The sequence below is a fragment of the Lissotriton helveticus genome, chromosome 7 (genome assembly GCF_964261635.1).
Source record: "Lissotriton helveticus chromosome 7, aLisHel1.1, whole genome shotgun sequence".
Classification (NCBI taxonomy): Eukaryota; Metazoa; Chordata; class Amphibia; order Caudata; family Salamandridae; genus Lissotriton; species Lissotriton helveticus.
In genome coordinates, this window is record NC_136068.1 from 141,587,906 (window position 1) to 141,606,696 (window position 18,791).

At 47.2% G+C, this 18,791-nt stretch overlaps 1 protein-coding gene across 5 annotated transcripts in view; it reads left to right on the forward strand.

The window, feature by feature from the left end:
* ASXL1 (ASXL transcriptional regulator 1) overlaps positions 1 to 18,791 on the forward strand; it is a 146,738-nt gene that overhangs the window by 48,360 nt on the left and 79,587 nt on the right. For 2 of the 5 annotated variants that reach the window (XM_078651783.1, XM_078651784.1), the window contains exons 3-6: positions 3,964 to 4,072; positions 10,496 to 10,619; positions 10,942 to 11,039; positions 12,079 to 12,172. In XM_078651783.1, the coding sequence (XP_078507909.1) occupies positions 3,995 to 4,072; positions 10,496 to 10,619; positions 10,942 to 11,039; positions 12,079 to 12,172 (394 nt within the window). In that variant the 5' untranslated portion in view covers positions 3,964 to 3,994. Of the gene's footprint in view, positions 1 to 3,727; positions 4,073 to 10,465; positions 10,620 to 10,941; positions 11,040 to 12,078; positions 12,173 to 18,791 lie in introns of those variants that run through there. The other 3 variants (XM_078651782.1, XM_078651780.1, XM_078651781.1) reach the window with 3 other exon arrangements.

Genomic DNA, 18,791 nt, shown 5'->3' on the forward strand with positions numbered 1-18,791 from the left:
CTCTCTCTCAGCCTTCCCACAACTCCGCCCCCTCACTACTTGATTGCACGGCCGCTAGGCCGTGCCTCCCCTACTCTCCTCCCCCCTCCTCCTCTCCTCCCATGCCTGCCTGCCTCAACTCTCCGCCTCCCGCCCCCTCCCCCTGCACGGCCGCTAGGCCGTGCCTCCCCTACTCTCCTCCCCCCTCCTCCTCTCCTCCCATGCCTGCCTGCCTCAACTCTCCGCCTCCCGCCCCCTCCCCCTAGTTTACAACGGATGCATGCAAACATGTTTTTTCAGATTGCAACGTTATTTTAATATTATATTATAATCTCTATATGTCATACTTACATGGGCAGGTAAATCCCCAGGAAGTACAGTGCCCGGTGGGTTAGTGTCCCTGAACGAAATGCCAACCGTACGGATATATAAACCGACTTCCTGGGTCGCAGGGCCGGACCCGGAGAGCGAAAATGTGTGTGGCTATGAGCCTGAGGACGCTGCTGGAATGAAACTTACTTCTCTGAGCATCGGGTTAAACTCCGAGGTCACGCGCCTCGGGCTGTCTCTGCCCCGACGAGCTGGGACACGTGTGCTTCAGATCCTGAATGCCCCGGACACGCTACGGGAGTCTCCCCTCCTCCCACCCTCCCAAGAAGCAGGTCCCTAAATTGTTCAGACCCCGAGACCTCCTGGGCATGTCTCACGGGGTCTCTCCCTCAACAAACAAGAAACGCGTGTTGTTCAGACCCTGAGAGCCGCAAACATGCAGCTAAGTGCCCCCTCCCCCAGCAAGCTGTTTCACTGAGGGTTCAGACCCTGAGCCAACCCCCCCCCCCCCCCCCTCCAGCCCCCCCCAAAAGTAACACCTTTGCTTGATTTCGGGTCCTCCGCAGAGAGGGGCCGGTGCTTACCTCGCCCTGTGCCCGGCTCAGGCTCCTGGGGTCGGCACTCGCTCCCTGCCTGGGACTCTCCGCCGGGCTCGACTGGCACAGCTCGGACAGGGCTGCAGCCTCGGTGGCGTGCCCCCTCCCGCCCCTGCACAGCCCCCGGGCTCCGCTGTGACACTGAGCGCACTGCTCACCTGACTGACGGACAGCCCCCGCCTCCACTGACTGACTGACACAGCTCCGGGACACAGCTTTCAGCAGCGCCTCGTCCTCTTCAGAGGCACAGCTCTTCTTTCAGCAGCACCTCGTCCTCTTCACAGCCACAGCTCTCAGCAGCGCCTCGTCCTCTTCAGAGGCACAGCTCCCCGCCTCCACTAACTGCCTGCCACAGCTCTCAGCAGCGCCTCGTCCTCTTCACAGCAACAGCTCTCAGCAGCGCCTCGTCCTCTTCACAGCCACAGCTCTCAGCAGCGCCTCGTCCTCTTCAGAGACACAGCCCCCGCCTCCACTGACTGACTGACACAGCTCCGGGACACAGCTCTCAGCAGCGCCTCGTCCTCTTCACAGCAACAGCTCTCAGCAGCGCCTCGTCCTCTTCACAGCCACAGCTCCCAGCAGCTCCTCGTCCTCTTCAGAGGCACAGCTCCTCGTCCTCTTCAGAGGCACAGCTCCTCTTTCAGCAGCACCTCACTCTCTTCACAGCCACAGCTCCAATTTCAGCAGAACCTTGGTCTCTTCACAGCTCCAATTTCAGGAGAACCTTGTTCTCTTCACAGCCACAGCTCCAATTTCAGCATCATCTCATCCTCTTACCAGCCATCGTCTCAACTTTCAGCGGCACCCCATTCGCTTGCTAACCCACTGCTCGACTTCAGAAGCATTTGCCGTCGCCCCGACCCCACAGCTGCAGTTTCAGCACCACCTAGCCACAGCTCTAAATTTGGTAGCACCTCATCGACCCCCAGGCTACAGCTCCAGATTTAGCAGCACCTCGCCCTCATCAGGAGTCACAGCTCCAGTTCAGCACCGACCCACAGCTCTCCAATTTTAGCAGCAGCTCCCCCAAACCACAGCTCCAGTTTCAGCAGCACCTCGCCACCCTACTGAGCCACAGCAACTGGATAGCAGCACTCCCCTCCCCCGAGCCACACCTCCAGCCTCAGCAGCACATCACCCTTCTCCCAACATCGTCTCAACCTGGTCCGGATCCGGGTCAAGAGCACCCCACCGTGACCCTCAGCAGCACCTCACCCTGACCCTCAGCAGCACCTCACCCTGACCCTCAGCTCCAGTTTCAGCAGCTAGAAACTCGATCTTCTCCGGTTCCACAGCTCCACTACCAGCAGCGCCTAACCCTATTCCCAGTCCACAGCTCCACTCCCAGCAGCACCCGCCCTATTCCCAGTTCACAGCTCCACTACCAGCAGCGCTCCCTTCTTTTCCCAGTCCACAGTTCCACTCCCAGCAGCACCCGCCCTATTCCCAGTTCACAGCTCCACTTCCAGCAGCGCTCCCTTCTCTTCCCAGCCCACAGCTCCACTCCCAGCAGTCCCAGCAGCCCCACCCTCCTCCCAGTCCACAGCTCTACTCCCAGCAGCCCCGCCTCTTCCAAGTCCACAGCTCTACTCCCAGCAGCCCCGCCCCACCTCCACTTTGTTGTCTAGTTGGCAGACTCAGCTGAGAGGCCAACAACTGAATGGGTGCATGCAATAGGTCTCGGAGCATTTGAGTTAGAGCTTTTAGATTTGTTTATGGCTTTTTTTCTTTGTAATTCTTTAGCATTGCCTACAGGAAACAAAAATGCTAAAGATAAAAAAAAAAAACCATAAACAATTCTAAAAGCACAAACTCTAATGCTGCGAGACCTATTGCATTTCCAATGCTTGTTTCCTTTTTCAAATGGGGTTATAGCGGGATTGGCTATACCAACAGCCGTAGAGCACTTAGAGTTGAGACTGTGCTCCGTTGATTCTGGAATTGTTTGCAGCAGTGCCTAGAATCTGCACACATCACTTGTACTTGTTTGTCTCACAGATGCTTTTTTGCAGTTTGGCTTGTTGATTACTAACTATATCTTTATTTTCCTTTTTTTGTTTTTTTCTGCCTGGAAAATGAATAGCCGGAAGAGGTAAGGAATGTATTGAATGTTTATGAAGCATTGGGCCCTTTTCATACCATTTGGGTGTTGTGGTATTGTTCTTTAAGACCTTTTTATCCCTAGGTGCATTGACCCGGTTTGCAATACCAGCTCTCGTTTACTTGGGCAGCTCTACTTCAAAGGAGGAAGCCTTGTTTTAGGACATCTGTGCGCTGGATTGGTTATACTAGTTTGAAAAGGGCAGGCAATTCAGCGGGCTTTGAAGGGTGTCCTCTTTATACTACTAAGATCTCTCAATGTTTTTGCTCATTTGTGACTGCATAGGGTGGGTTTTTTTTCTATCCCATTGGTGGGCTACTTTAACGTGCCCCACATGGAATGGCTACTTAATGATATGTATTTTATAACTGTCCTGATAGACTTTTAGTGGTTGGTTGTTTTAGGTTCTTGCTAGTTGGGGGAGTGAACACTGGAATAATTATTGCTCAATGGTAGGCAGGATTTTGTACCAACGCAAGCAGCTCATTGTGGTGGTGGTCTCAGAAATTTGCCCCCAATTTAGGGGCATCTGGTATCTCCCTGACTTGGCTGGGGGATGATAATACCCGGTATTGTGGTATTTACATTTAACCTTTGATCTGTTGTAGTGAATGTAGATTCCTGCTCTGAATGCTTGACAAATTCTTACGACATGTCCATGGGCTTATTGTGTGGTGATATTACTTGGCCACTACAAAGATGCAGGCCTGCCATGTTGCGTTTCAGTGAATGAGAAATGTTTGGCTTTTTGTATAAGGGATCCTTCATTGGCCTTGCAAGCCCTGTGGCCCTTTGGTTCTCTCATTGGAATGAGTGGAGAGGGCGTTGTGGTCCTTCTGGAATCAGTAAATGTTTCTCATTCAACACCAAACGCTCCTTGGTTTTGGATTTTCAGTTCTGGTTCCTTTCTGCAGTCCTGAATTTTTTTTCAGTCCTTTGCTTGTTCCCTTTTTGTAGTGGTACCACTCCGCTCGCATGTCTGAATGCAATGTTGAATTCCAATTCTCAAGCTGGGGATTCCATCTTTTACAAGTTGCCAGGGCGCATCAGCATGTTCACTCTAAAGGTAAGTTTACAATGTGATGAGGGAAAGGGGCACACATTTTATGTTAGTCTCTTGTGGCAAAATTCTAGAATATGTGATAAAGATAACGGCATCGTTTTTTTAAATGTGATCCTTTTGGAGTATGTTGAGCGTGATCCAAGTGGGTTCCGAACTCTATTCAAAGTAGGAACCAAGACTTTGCATTATAACTTGACTGAAAGCAGGAACGGTTCGCTTCTGCAGCCTGCGATTTTTATTTCTCTTCAGTGGTGATTTAGCTTATTACTTACGTAGTATACAAATTAAAACTTTCCTGCTCTAGTGAGTTATGCACCATATTTAACCCCACCCCCTCGACCACCTTTCCACTTGTTTCTGTGATAAGGACCCTTGGTGTCTGGAATTCTTCCCAGCTCTGTGTTTTCCATGTTCTGTTCCATAACTGCAATCAATGTGGGAGTATTGATCTGTCCTTGGTAACCCCATCAATTTACCTGTTCCACTTTGAGTTGGAGGCACTTTAGTGCCTACTTTAGTATCTGGAGATCAATGGTTTAAAACATTGTTTTTACAGATAACTTTGTGTTTAGGCTTTTTTAATCGCAAAAAGAATGTATTTTTTTGTTTTAGCTATGCATGGTCCGCATTTGTTAATTGCTCACTTTCTAATTTCATAAAATCGTGGATCTTGGTTTCTGCAGTAGTTAAAGAAGCTCAATATATGATAGTGCAGACTTCTCTGGTGCTGTGGAGCTTGCATTGTGCAATAGTGTTTTTAAGGTAATCTCTTCATTCCCCAAATTTGCGTCCAGAGTGATGTTGATGATAGGTGATAGTTTCGCCCAGTTTTATCACCTTACTTGCGTTGAACTGCCTTGGTAGGGTGAAATGTTTTGTTTGCCTTGCCTGGATAACAACTCATGAAATACAGGACAGAGTAGATGTTATTGGAAAGCATTTAGCTTCCTGACTGATATAACTGATTTAATGTTGAGAGATAGGCGATTAGCACAATATACCTACCTTTTGAACATGAGAAATTCCTACAAACATGGCTACCTATTGTCGCTAAAGAATGGGATCTCCTCGTAGTATCCATTATAGAAAAGCAGCAAGGAGAATTTTTTTGGGAAATGAGATCAAACCCCAAATTTGAAGTCAAAAGTGAAGAGACGTTACAGCTCTTGCTGCTTACTAGATTTGACTGCAAACATATACGTTTGGATTGGAATTGGTATAATTTTCTATCCATTTATAACCCTTATTTTTGTGTTTTGTTTTTGCGTTGTCAAGTAAGAAATGCTTGGAACCAGTCTTTTATACATCAGCTGGTGTGATGCCGGAACTGCAGTATTTGAATGTGATTAATCAGTGTTAGTGCTTCTAGAGGTTTAGAAAGCAGTGTCTTTGGTAAGATCGTTTTAGATGTGGCTGCATAGCGCTGACATCTAAATCTAATGTTACCAATTCTTTATGTCTAGCTTTGCTCATCAGAGAGTTACTTACGGTTGCTGGATAGTGAATTATGCTGCATTCTAGGAGGCACCTCCATTAAAGTGGTCAAGGGGCTATTTTACATCTAAAAAGTAAGCTTGATCATCACGGTATATAACTTTAAGTTTTTTCGCCATTATACTTCCTACAGAGATAGCTTTTTCAATTTGATGAAAAAAGAATGGTAACAGGAGTCGTGTTTATGTGCTTAACTTAATTTGTGTGTGCAATGGAAGCAGCAGTAGCACAATAAAGCCAGACCTTTATGCAATATCAATACTTATTTCAGAGGTTTCCTGGCATCAGGACTTTTTAAAACCAGTTTGGCTCAACCTACATTTCATGGGGAACTGGCTGAACAGAGAAAAAAACTCTGCTTGTATTCATTGGCCATGAATGCTTTTAATGGTGCCACATTCATAGCCATTTTTGTTGATGAGGTTTGTGTTATGAGAACTGTGTTTTATAAGCATTGTACAGTGTCTCCTAGTGAATATTGATACTGCAAAGTACTCAAGATTAAAAGCGTATCGAAGGGGATAAATGGATAATGGGCCCATGTGGATATCGGAGACCTCTTTTCACAAGCCCTTAAAACCAACAGCTCACAGGCCCCACCCACGGCCCACACCATAGCAGTCTTGGCACAAAGTAACTTTGCTGGCACGATAAAATAACACCCCCAACACCACTCTGGGAGTCAGAACATCTTGGTAGACTGAGCACCTGCCCGGGATTCGATAGATGGGACGCAATTGGCATCTTGTCAGTGGGGGATCTGTGGAAAAGGGATCAGTTGATCTCATTCACTGAGCTCCAGGCAAAGTTTCAACTGGCAAACTTTGAAACTTTTTGGTATTTACAAATTGGTCATGCCCTTAAATCAGTTATCCTCAGCGGGGAGGCTCTCCCCAAGGTGTCCCCACTAGAAGACAGGCTGCTGATGGAGCCGATGACCCAGAAAGCAATAGCCTTGACTTATCGGAAACTGGTAAACAACCGACCAGATCCCCTCATACGCCTTAGACAGCAGTGGGAGGAAGACGTAGGGGACTTGGAGGACTATGACTGCCAAGATGCGATGTCCTCCCCACGTGAAGTGGCTAGTCCCATGAGATTCAGATTGATTCAACTCAAAGTACTGCATAGATCGTATCTCTCAGTAGGGGACCTTGGTCAAAATGGGGAAGAGAATAGATGCAGAATGTCCCCGGCACTGTACCCAAGAGGGATCATTCTTTAACAAACTCTGGGAATGACCTGCAATCAAACCCTATTTGGAGGGAATCCTATCCAAGTTGAACGATGTGGGTGGGAAAAGGTTTCTTACCTCCCCACAGCTCTGTTTACTCAATATATGGGATGCTACAGACTTGACCCACACTGAACAATCCTGGGTCTCCTTGGGTTTGTCCTTAGCCAAATGAAACCTCGCCCAAATATGGGGAGCTGGGGGGATAACATTGTTGGGGAAATGGTAGACCGACATGGTTAGTTCCATGATCGCAGCAAAAGATGTATTTAAAAACAGAGGATGCTAGAGGAAATGGAACCGAAAGTGGGCCAAATGGAATGCGTATAGGGGTGGAATCGGTCTCCCTCCCACAGTTGAACTGCGCGGGGGGGGGGCTGTCCAACCGCAGTTAGGAGGTGGAACGCACGAGCCACATGATTTGTAACCCAGGACCTAATGATACAGAATGTATTGTACACGACCTCTTGAATTTGAGATCTTGTGCTCACTGTTGTAAGGACGAGCTTTTTCTTTCCAATTAAGAGGTTTTTATAAAAAAAAGTATCGCAGGGCCATAAAACAGATACAACAAAACAGTTGGTCCCAACAGGAATTCTTCAAATTGGGTCTAACTTAGTGCTCGATATCACAAATTTAAAAAAAACACTCGGGCATGAATATCAAGTTTTGTTTATATAAAGATGAATCACTTGCTTAGACACATTAATTAATGTGACACAAAAGCTCCTCAGTGAGTGGAAAGTAGCTGTAGATAGGGGCGCTCCTGGATAGATCAGAGAAGAATAAGAATTAAGAGTGTAATCCTCTATAGTGTAAACCATGGTTTCAGATTAAGATCGGTTCACAATATTTTTTCTAATCGGGCCACAAGTCATTAGATACACTTTATGAATGCCGTGTTTATCTAAATGTGGAGAAGTTTTCAGTCACTTTCAGAAGGGTTGAAATGTTGCCCTTTTTACCTCAAGAAGAGCGAGGCTATTTAAACCTTGTAGTGGGGTCTTTTTCAGGACTTTAATACCTAGAACCCTTGTGGAACACAGTGATAACAGGTACAGAAAATTGTGGCGCAGTGGCTCACCTTAGGCTCACTGTCGAGTTGCATGTGGGGCAATTGTAGGAATGGGCTAGGTAGCTCCAATCCGGAAGAAGGACGTCATCTGGGTGCAGATCATAGGTGTGCTAGAAATGAATTACACATCTGGGATCAGGAAAAAGACTAAAGACAGCTGAGTCACTTCTGAAAAACAATAGAAACAGGTAATAGTGTGTGTAACTTACCCACACGATATCTATGGTACTCGGATTGGGAAAATTATGGACTGGGTACTTCAATTCCGAGATTCCCATTTAATCGGCTTAAGTTATTCTGAAAAAATAAATAAAAAGCATCCCAGCTGTGCAGGGCAACCCCAATAGATGAAGGGTAGGAAAGACTGGCCAAAGATCATGCACATTTTACCTTGTTTATGTTGTTGTAACCGGAGAGTCTCGCATCTGTGCAAGCTGGCCGGTAGCCGTGTCTGAAATAGACATGAGTAAAGCGTGCACGCGGTCACGCCTAGGAGGGCAGACGCTAACTGCTGTCTGTCTCTACGGCAGCGCATGTGAGCGTGTTGAACTGACCGTGAGAGAGGAAAAGAAACCGGGCGTTCGAAAAACACAGCTTGTGGTGCAAATTGTATTTGGAATGGTGGACATGGAAAAATCTGGGTACCCGATAAGGCGGAACACCTGTCATTGGATATGCACAAAGCATAATTCAAGAATCTTTGGGAAGCAGATACGAAACCGATCATGTAGTGAAAACATTTGTAAAACATTATTACATACTTAAGGCATATTCAAACAGTAGGACACAAGAACATCAACATAAATGTTAGAACACAAAAGTTAATGGCGGTGGCAATAGGTGGCCAACTCATGACACTCCATCATTAACAATTACAGAGAATCCATGTCGCAGCATATCGAAAGGTCTTTATAAATGACATTGTTGAGGAGTATGCCATATTAGGGGCATACGCAGCATCCTCATATTGAGTCTGATATCGAACGTAAAGAGACATCATTGGGGAAACAGTGGAATAAGTCCCAGAAAAAGACAGAATTCATCCAGTATTGAGGAGTTACAGTTGCCTAGTAATTTTCTCATTCAAACACCGGTTAACAGTATCCAAGAGGTGTATCCATTTACAATAACGCAAGTTTAGGTTATCCACCAGATCCACCAGTGTCTAAAAAAGTGATTTATCAATAACTTTTATATAAGCAAACTTGATATTCCTGAGTGGTTTCATTTTTTTTTTTATATTGGGCACTAAGTTATACCTAATTTGAAGAATTCCTTTTGGGACCAACTGTTTGTAATACTATAAAACAAAGATAAACATATAAGATGGCACTCCCTTAAAATGTTATCAGTTGCCTCTTCCCTTCTTAACCCTCAAACGTTTGGCGGAGGCCTGCATTTGCATCTGAACTGAAATAGTCAAATAAACAAAACAATTAGAACAGAGGGCTAATGGGATTTTGCAGTCTAGTTTTCAGTCCGGAATCACGGAAAAATGGACCTTCACTTTATAAAATTCTCCACTTGTGTTTGAACGTAAAACTTTAACTTACTTGTGCTGCTTTTAAACTCTTAACGTTGGAGGAAAAAGGTCAGCGACAAACGCATCGCAAACTTAATTTATACCCATGCACAACATACTTGTCGGCTGGCAAACGGGCCCCGCATTTTCCCTTTCCAGTGCTCATATACGCATTGAGGAGGGAGAGAATATTTGGTACATAGGATGCTGTGCTCTGAATTGAAAGGTGTTCACAAAGAACTCAGCCAGTTCCTTTGCTTGAGCCTTTCATTGTTACATTTTATTGGCATTTGTATAGTAATCATTCTGCTGTTAGTATGGCATAGCAGCCATTTGTATTACACTCTTGTATGGGAGACTGCAAATGATGCAATTATGTGCTAAATGGAAAACTTGGCGTGAAGGAAGTGCAGTGTTGTTAGAGCTGCAGGTGGTCTACGTTGTACCACAGCAAATATAGTTGTGGTCTGGTGTGAATAGTATGGGTTTTGCGGTCACGGCATCAGTGTTGTGCGCCTAAAATGTGAGCATTTCAGGAGTTATGCTGAAGGAAAAGCTTCAATTAGCTGTTTATTTTAATGTTTTGATTTTAGGATTTGACGATGGCGTTTCCAAAGGGTGTTGTGACAGATAGGATGATGACAGTTAGTAGTGAGAAGTGAAAGGTGACCATTCACTAAGGTTTATGGGGTTGAGATCAATGCTTTTGTGTTTTTCACTGACATGGAGTTGATTGGAATAGATGCTGGTTTTTCTGCATAATAGCTTGTGCATTTTATGGTACGGAGTTCATATTTGAGTTTCCTGGACAATCAAGTGGCCTGGAAAAGAGGGAATTTTAATGGAAAATGTGACCAGTAGTGACTAGGATGACCTAGATTGATTGATAATTATATGGTCGAATATAATGGTTGCAGTGGAAGGAACCTGTCCAGTTTGTTGTGGATAATTTACATTTGAGGACAAAATGGGGGTATATGTTTTAGGACTTATTGTTTGCATATAGTGATTGGTGATATTTCTGATGTCTGCTGGGCTGCTCTCCATTGTGATGCTGCATTGTAAAGTCAGTCCTGTGGGGTTTTGCCGGTTTCACCACAGAAGGATGCGCTGCAGTGGTCTCGAAGCCTTTCTTTGCCAGTGAGAGAGGAACAGGATGATACCCCAGATGGAGAAAGTTCTGGATCCAACGAAGCCAGCACTTTGAGCGGAGCTGATAATGATGGTGAGTATCTACAATGAACTTCTCCTAGCCACCTAGACAAGGAGTCAGAAATTGCTGTCTGTTAGTGCTAACTTATATGAATTAACCGACTGAATGAGCACAACGTATGTACTACATTAATGCTTGGTGTGTGTGCAAATGGATGGTCTGGGGAAGTTTATTATGCAGTGGTAGAAATCATCATTATTTAGTGTTCCTAATCTGGCACATTTTACCAAGCGCCAGATGTCTGACCTAAAGTCTCTGGATTGCCTACAGGAATGTCACTGTGCACTGTAAAATAAGGCAGTAAGAACCTTACCTCTCAACTCTTATTTTAAAGGGTCTCCTGAGGAAACTTCTTCAAATGCATCGTGTTCTAATGAGTCTCAGAGCAAACTGTTGGCTGTCACCAGGGAGACCTGCAGGATTGCTTTACAGGTAAAACCTGGTGGAGGGACCAGTTATTGGGGCAGGAAACAATTTCACATGATCCATACCGTACATGTGCAGAAGAGCTACATAGGGGAAACCCCATAAGGATTTTTAAGAGGTTGCCATGGTGCTTTAATAGCTACCTGAGAAGGAGCAATTTTTGCATGCTTTTGCAACCTCTAAGGTTGGTTATTAGTAAGAAATCTGCTAATAGCTTAAAACACTTAAGTGGTGCCTGGAAGTATGTTGAGGTCGTCTGGTTGTGGTGCTAAGGGTATTGTATTGGTACACATGCTACATATGAATCATTTTTGGTCAAATGTCAGTTGTTTTTTGTCTACATTCCAGCCGCCGCAGATGTTTTTTTTTTTCATCTGCTATGTTATTGGTTTTGTCAAAAAAGGTTTTGACAGTGTTAATGTTTTTCCAAGGGTGTGTAGAAAATAGATTTACAGAGACCTGGATTCAAAAATTGACCCAAGTGACCTGATGCACGGGGTTTTTGTACTTATGCATTTGACATGCTATTTATATTTTAGACTCTTGCTGGTAAATGCCTTGTTTAATAAAGGTATTTTGTTTGTCGCAATGTGTGATAGTTTTTGGTGAGCTAAGTTTAGGTTTAAAATGCCATTGAGGATTAGAAGCCCCACATCTTATCTGCTCCCTGCGTGTTATTTCTATTAAATACCCCTTTATAAAGGAGGAACATGTACCTCCCTTTGCTTGTAATTGTACAGGAGTAGTGTTTGCTTAAATGCATGTCATATAATTTTGTTATACAATGGAGAGAAAATACTCCCTATCAAGAACTAATTGCCATAATGTTGCTCTTGGGAAAGGTTCTATACAACTGTGTTAACTACTTTAAGCAACTTTTCTAATTGACTGCCGTGTTAATTCCCCAAGACAAATCCTGCGCTGTTTCTCATATTAATTATTATACTTAACATATCACTGTATATAGAATTCGTTTTCCAGTGTCCCACTTTAGTTTTTGATTTACCGATAACACTTAGGATATTTGTTTTCTCTTTAATTTTAGGAGATAAATCAGAAGAACAGGGCAGGTATGCTACTTCCTCGCGTTGTATTGACACCTCTGAAAGTGAATGGTGCTTGCTTGGAGTCCTCGTCTGGTGAGTATGTTATCTTGAGTTACCTACCCTGTCAAAATAATGCCTTAATGTGAACTGAAATTCTGGGAATAGATTTTCCTTCACTGACTGAGCTCTGATGAATCTGCATTCTGTGCTATTCATCAGTGTTCTCAGCTAGAAGAGATTCCATGTTGGCGCTTTAGATGGTGGGTCTTCCATTGAGGCCAGGTATTATGGGGGTCTTGGACCAGGCATTGAGGAGGGGCACTAGCGGTCTTAAATGTGTAACTGTTAAGAGGAGGGTGTCAAGTGAGAGATTTGGTTAAACTATAGTCTTGCATGCATGCGGTCATGATGGACTGGAGCATAGGACAAATGCCTACAATGGTCTGAATAGTTTAGTTCTGATCAGTGAAAGATTTTGTTCGAGGCATGTGGGCTGCTAAATTCATATCTATTGCATAGATCGCCGCCTAGTGTTGGGTCCGGATGATTGCACATTGTTGACCTGGAAGAGTCTTCGAAGTATCACGAGATAGGTGGCTCCTCCCCTGGACTACAGTGCGCATGGGCATCGACTCCATCCCCAGATTGTTTTTTTCCGCCATTGGGTTCGGATGTGATTTCGACGTCTCCTTGTCGGAATCGAAAAACTTACTTCCTTAAGGCCAAAAGGCCTTCTCTATTGGCGTCAGGATTGTTTGCGATCGGTCCCGAGCATTGTCCGACTCTTCGTGTCGGAATTCTGCGGAGTACTTTACTCTTCGGACATCGAGGCCCTGTACTCGCAGCAAGACCCCGACGACCTGATCATGGAACGGACTCCGTTCAAGTGCTGCCCCGTCTGTGGATCCAAATATCCACACATCGACGTGCACCCAGTCTGTAATAAATGCCTCTCGCCGGACCACGACGAGGACAACTGCATGGCCTGTTCAAAATTCAGGTCCAAGAAAACACTCAAGCATCGGCGCGCCTCGAGGCCCAGCGAGCGGCTCCGGCACCCGATGACATATTCGACGACCCCGCAGAGGAAGGCAGAAGCCATCATCTTGAAATTTCACCGCCGTCGACGGAGGTCGAGCCCGATCCAGAAGAATACATCGAAGGACAGGGCCAGGACCTTGAATACGTCGAGGAGGTAGGGGACGACGAAGAAGTCTATGGGGCCGCGGAAGATAGCTCCGAGGAAGAGCTATGCCCCGAACATTACATGCCTCCGGCTCAGGTCACGGGATCGCCACTCTGCCTTACCCACGACCCTGCACCGCTATCCCCAGCCCCGCCTTCTGGCCCGGCCACGGATACACCGGCAGAGCCGCCATTGCGCGTATCGAAAACGAAACCGCAACCGTTGCAGGCGACATCGTCAAAGATGGCCGACGTCCCACCTAAAACGAAACCGAAACCATCGGTCTCGACAACACCTAAGATGGCCGACGTCCCGGCGAAAACGAAACCGAAACCTACGGCTTCGACTACATCTAAAATGGCCGATGTCCCAGCCAAATTAACTAAGCCTGCTTCATCTTCGACTCCGTCGCCCTCAGGCCCTCCGAAGTCGAAGAAGGCTGTCGAATCACCAGCGCCACAGACGGTGGCCAAGGACACGTCCTCCAAGAAGGTAGTCCATCACGTCTCGACGGCTGCAGCGTCGACCACCAAACGCACGGTCGAAGCGAAGTCCACTAAGGCCCACGACCCGAAGGCCGCAGGCACTGCGCATCGGCACAAGGATGCCGGATCTGCATCGACGGCGTCGGCGCCTCAGTCTACCACAGGGCCGCGAACCGTAGGAGTCGAGGATTCGTCGGTGGCCCCTTCAACCACGCCGAAGTCCTCCGAAGCGGACGAGCATGAAGCGTCGGCTGCCAAACCCTCGGCTTCCTTCACAAAACAAGTCACCGACTCCCTCAAACTTATTCGGGACAAATCTCAGCCGTCGGCGTCTACCGCGCCATCGGATCCGAGACCAGTGGACACACCTGCAAAGACGTCCTACAAGCTTCTCTACACTCTACCACCGAAGGTGGCGCCGAAGGCGTTTGCACCCAGATCGGTGCCGAAAAACACTGAAACGTCGGAATATTCGACGCCCAGAGGACATCTGGCTCCACCACCAGCGTCGGAGGACCAAGGAGAGCATTACATTGATGCCCACACAGGGAAATTGACACTTTACAAAAGAAAGATCACTTCCCAGCCATTGGAGTCCTATGTTATTCCACTAAAGAAGAAAACGCTACCACAGGACATACCTGCCCCTGTTGTACCTCTTCAGCCACCTCCGAGGAGGAGCCCATCACCTTCCCCCAACCAATCAGGGGGTGAGGATGATGACCAATACAACTTCCCTGCTGGCAATGACCCTGATGTACAACAGGACCCATATGACGAGGCTGGGGACCAGGGAAGTCACCAAGTGATACTGGACCCACAGGGTTTTGGGAATCGTACATCACCTACTGAGGATTCGGCGGCATTCAATGCTCTGATAGAGCGAGCAGCTGCAAATCATAATGTAGATATGCATGCTGACCCGGTGGAGGAAGATTTCCTGTTTGACACTTTCTCTGTCTCCGAAAGAACAGTTAAAACTCTTCCTATGTTAAAAGGGGTCCTTAAACATGCACCAGAGATCTTTAAAGAACCTACAAGGGCAAGAGTGGTAAACCCACGTATTGAGAAAAAATACAGGCCAGCACCTGGGGACCCTGCCTATATTCGGGGACAGTTGCCTCTTGACTCTCTGGTCGTTGCCAATGCCCGCAAGAGGGCGAACTCCCAGACAACGGGTGAAGCTCCTCCCCCAGACAAGGAATCGGAAGTGCTTGAGGCTGGGGGCAAAAGGGTGGCTGCGCAGGCTGCCAATGTCTGGCGTATAGCAAACACACAGGCACTATTGGCACGTTACGATAGGGCGCACTACGACACCCTAGAACAGCTCCTTCAACACCTACCTGATCAGTTTAAGGAAGCGGCCGAAATGCTCATACAAGAGGGAAAACTCATCTCAAACGCAGCAATAAAGTGTGCGCTTGATGTGGCTGATACAGCGGCTAGGGGTATTAACACCAGTGTCATGCTGAGAAGACAGGCTTGGCTTCGCATATCTGGATTTAAGCCCGATATTCAGACAACAATCCTCAATCAGCCCGTCAATCCTGACAGACTGTTTGGTCCAGATGTTGACACCACCCTAGAAAAAATTAAAAAGGATAATGAGACTGCTAAATCGATGGGGGCACTTCAGTCTCAACAATTCAGGGGACACACTTTTCGTCGCTCAGGAGCGCGTGGTGTTACCAGAGGACAATTGGGTCAACAGACACAATTCACAAAAGGTGGTGCACAATCCTCGTACCCCAAACAGGGTAGAGGGGGTTACCGAGGCAACAGTGCCAAAGGCAGGGGCAGAGGGAACAACAACTCCCGTTCCTCTGCCGCAAACAAACAGTGACTCCCTGTCACTGCCCCCCGACCATCCAACACCTGTCGGGGGGGAGACTCCAGCAGTTCCTGCCAGTCTGGACGTCCATCACCACAGACAGGTGGGTGAGAAAACTAATCCAGTACGGTTATTGTTTGGAGTTAACATCCACTCCTCCCAACATTCCCCCAAGACACCGTCCTATGTCGGCAGAGCACTTGCACTTATTGCAGCAGGAAGTGCTAGTAATGCTGCAAAAAGGAGCAATAGAACTCGTGCCGGTGGAGGAGGAAGGAACAGGGGTCTATTCCCTGTACTTCCTCATCCCAAAAAAGGACGGATCCCTCAGACCCATTCTGGATCTCCGCCCTCTCAACATGTATATACTGTCAGAACACTTTCACATGCTGACACTGCAACAGATCCTTCCCCTTCTAAACCAAGGGGACTTCCTGGCAACCTTAGACCTCAAGGATGCCTACTTCCACATCCCACTCCACCCCTCCCACAGAAAATACCTCAGGTTCACCATTCAGAACAAGCACTATCAGTTCAAAGTCCTATCCTTCGGGGTGACTACTGCCCCCAGAGTGTTTACAAAGTGTCTGGCGACAGTGGCGGCGCACCTCAGGAGACAAAACATACATGTCTACCCGTACCTCGACGACTGGCTCGTTCAAGCAAAGTCGGAAAGACAGTGCGCCTCACACATGTCCCACACTATTCAACTCCTTCACAGCCTGGGGTTCTCGCTAAACTACCCAAAGTCGCACCTTCATCCAGCCCATGTGCGGCAGTATCTGGGCGCGACAATAAACACCCTGACTGCTATGGCTCAGCCAAACACAGTCAGAATCAACCGCATTCAGTCGCTGATCCAAAGATTCAGACCGCAACACTTCCTGCCCGTGAGAGTGTTCATGCAGTTGATAGGCATGATGGCCTCCTGCATCTTCATAGTCCCGCACGCAAGGTTGCACATGCGTCCCCTCCAAGAATGCTTAGCAAATCAATGGACACAGGCTCAGGGACAACTGACAGACCTAGTGTTGGTGACCGGTCGGGCATACAACTCTCTGCATTGGTGGAATCCACACAACCTTTGCAAGGGACGACCGTTCCAAGAGCCTGTGCCACAGATTGTCCTAACAACGGACGCATCTCTCCAAGGGTGGGGAGCGCATGTGCTCCACTACACGGTGCAGGGACTGTGGTCAACCCAGCAACAACGATTGCACATCAACTACCTGGAATTGATGGCAATCTTCATGGCGCTCAAGTCCTTCAAAGTACATCTGTGCAACAAGGTCGTGTTGATCCGGACAGACAACATGACAGCAATGTACTACATCCAGAAGCAGGGAGGTACTCACTCGCCACAGCTGTCTCATCTGGCTCAGAGCATGTGGAAGTGGGCCATTCAGAGGAACATCTTCCTCATGGCAGTACACCTCCCGGGCAAGGACAATCAGATGGCGGATCTGCTCAGCAGATACAGCCATCAAATGCACGAGTGGGAGATACATCCATCAGTACTCCACCCATACTTCCTGCAGTGGGGTCATCCAGAGAGAGACCTGTTTGCCACAAAGAAAAACGCAAAATGCCAAAGCTTTGCCGCCAGGTTCCCTCACCCGGAATCGCAAGGGAATGCGATATGGATGAACTGGTCAGGCAAATTTGCGTACGCTTTTCCCCCAGCGCCTCTCATTCCGCTGGTGGCAAGAAAGCTAAAGCAACACTCGATGACTCTCATCCTGGTTGCTCCAACATGGGCACGCCAACCATGGTACACCACGTTTCTAGAACTTTCCGTGGTACCGCATCAAAGGCTGCATCTCACATCCAGGCTCTTGACGCAGAACCATGGCGACATTCAGCATCCAGATCCACAACAGCTCAACCTGGCGATCTGGCTCCTGAGGTCTTAGAATTTGGCTACCTCAACCTGCCTCCAGAATGCATGGACCTCATCCGGGAGGCAAGAAAGCCCACGACCAGAGCTTGCTATGCAGCGAAATGGAAGCGGTTTGTCATTTACTGTACTCACAACAAAATCAACCCGCTAGATGCATCCATTCCTAACATCATCTGCTATTTGTTACATCTCTACAAATGCAATCTAGCGTACGCTTCCATTCGGATACATTTATCCGCCATAGCGGCTTATCTCCAGAATAGGCAGCACCTCTGTTTTCAGGGTGCCTGCCGTTAAAGCCTTCCTGGAGGGACTGAAGCGAGTCATTCCTCCAAGAACACCACCAGCTCCAGTGTGGAACCTCAATGTAGTCCTCACTAGGCTGATGGGCCCACCTTTCGAGCCACTGCACTCCTGCGAAATTCAATTTCTGACGTGGAAAGTGGCTTTTCTCATTGCTATCACATCGCTCAGACGTGTTAGCGAGCTGCAAGCGCTCACAATCCAAGAGCCATTCATCCAAATACATTCTAACAGGGTAGTGCTCCGCACTAACCCCAAATTCCTTCCAAAAGTGGTGTCACAGTTTCATATCAACCAAACTATTGACCTGCCTGCATTCTTCCAAAACCCACAAACGGTAGCAGAAAGAATGCTTCATACATTAGACGTTAGGAGGGCGCTAATGTACTACATTGGCAGAACTCAACACTTTAGAAAGACACAACAACTTTTTGTTGCCTTCTCTCCACAGCACAAAGGCAACCCCATTTCCAAAGCGGGAATAGCCAGATGGATCGTTAAGTGCATTCAAATCTGTTATCAAAAGGCTAAACGCACTTTAACAATACCCCCAAGGGCGCACTCCACACGCAAATTGGGGGCCTCCATGGCTTTCCTGGGGAACATTCCCTTGGAAGACATTTGTAGAGCAGCCACTTGGGCTACACCACACACGTTTACCAAACATTACTGTGTAGATGTGCATTCCAAACAGCAAGCAGCTGTAGGACAGGCTGTTCTCAAAACACTTTTTCAAGCTTCTGCAGCTGGCACGGACAACCGCTCTTAATGGAGGGACTGCTGTGTATTCTATGCAATAGATATGAATTTAGCAGCCCACATGCCTCGAACTGAATATGCTACTTACCAGTATGCATCTGTTCTTGGCATGTAGGGCTGCTAACATTCATATCGCCCGCCCTCCTCCCCGGTGCCCGTAGCGGCTGCAGACACTCTCTTGCATTCATCACTAACATGGACATCATTTACACTATTACACTCCATCTTCGCGACAATGGCTAAAAACA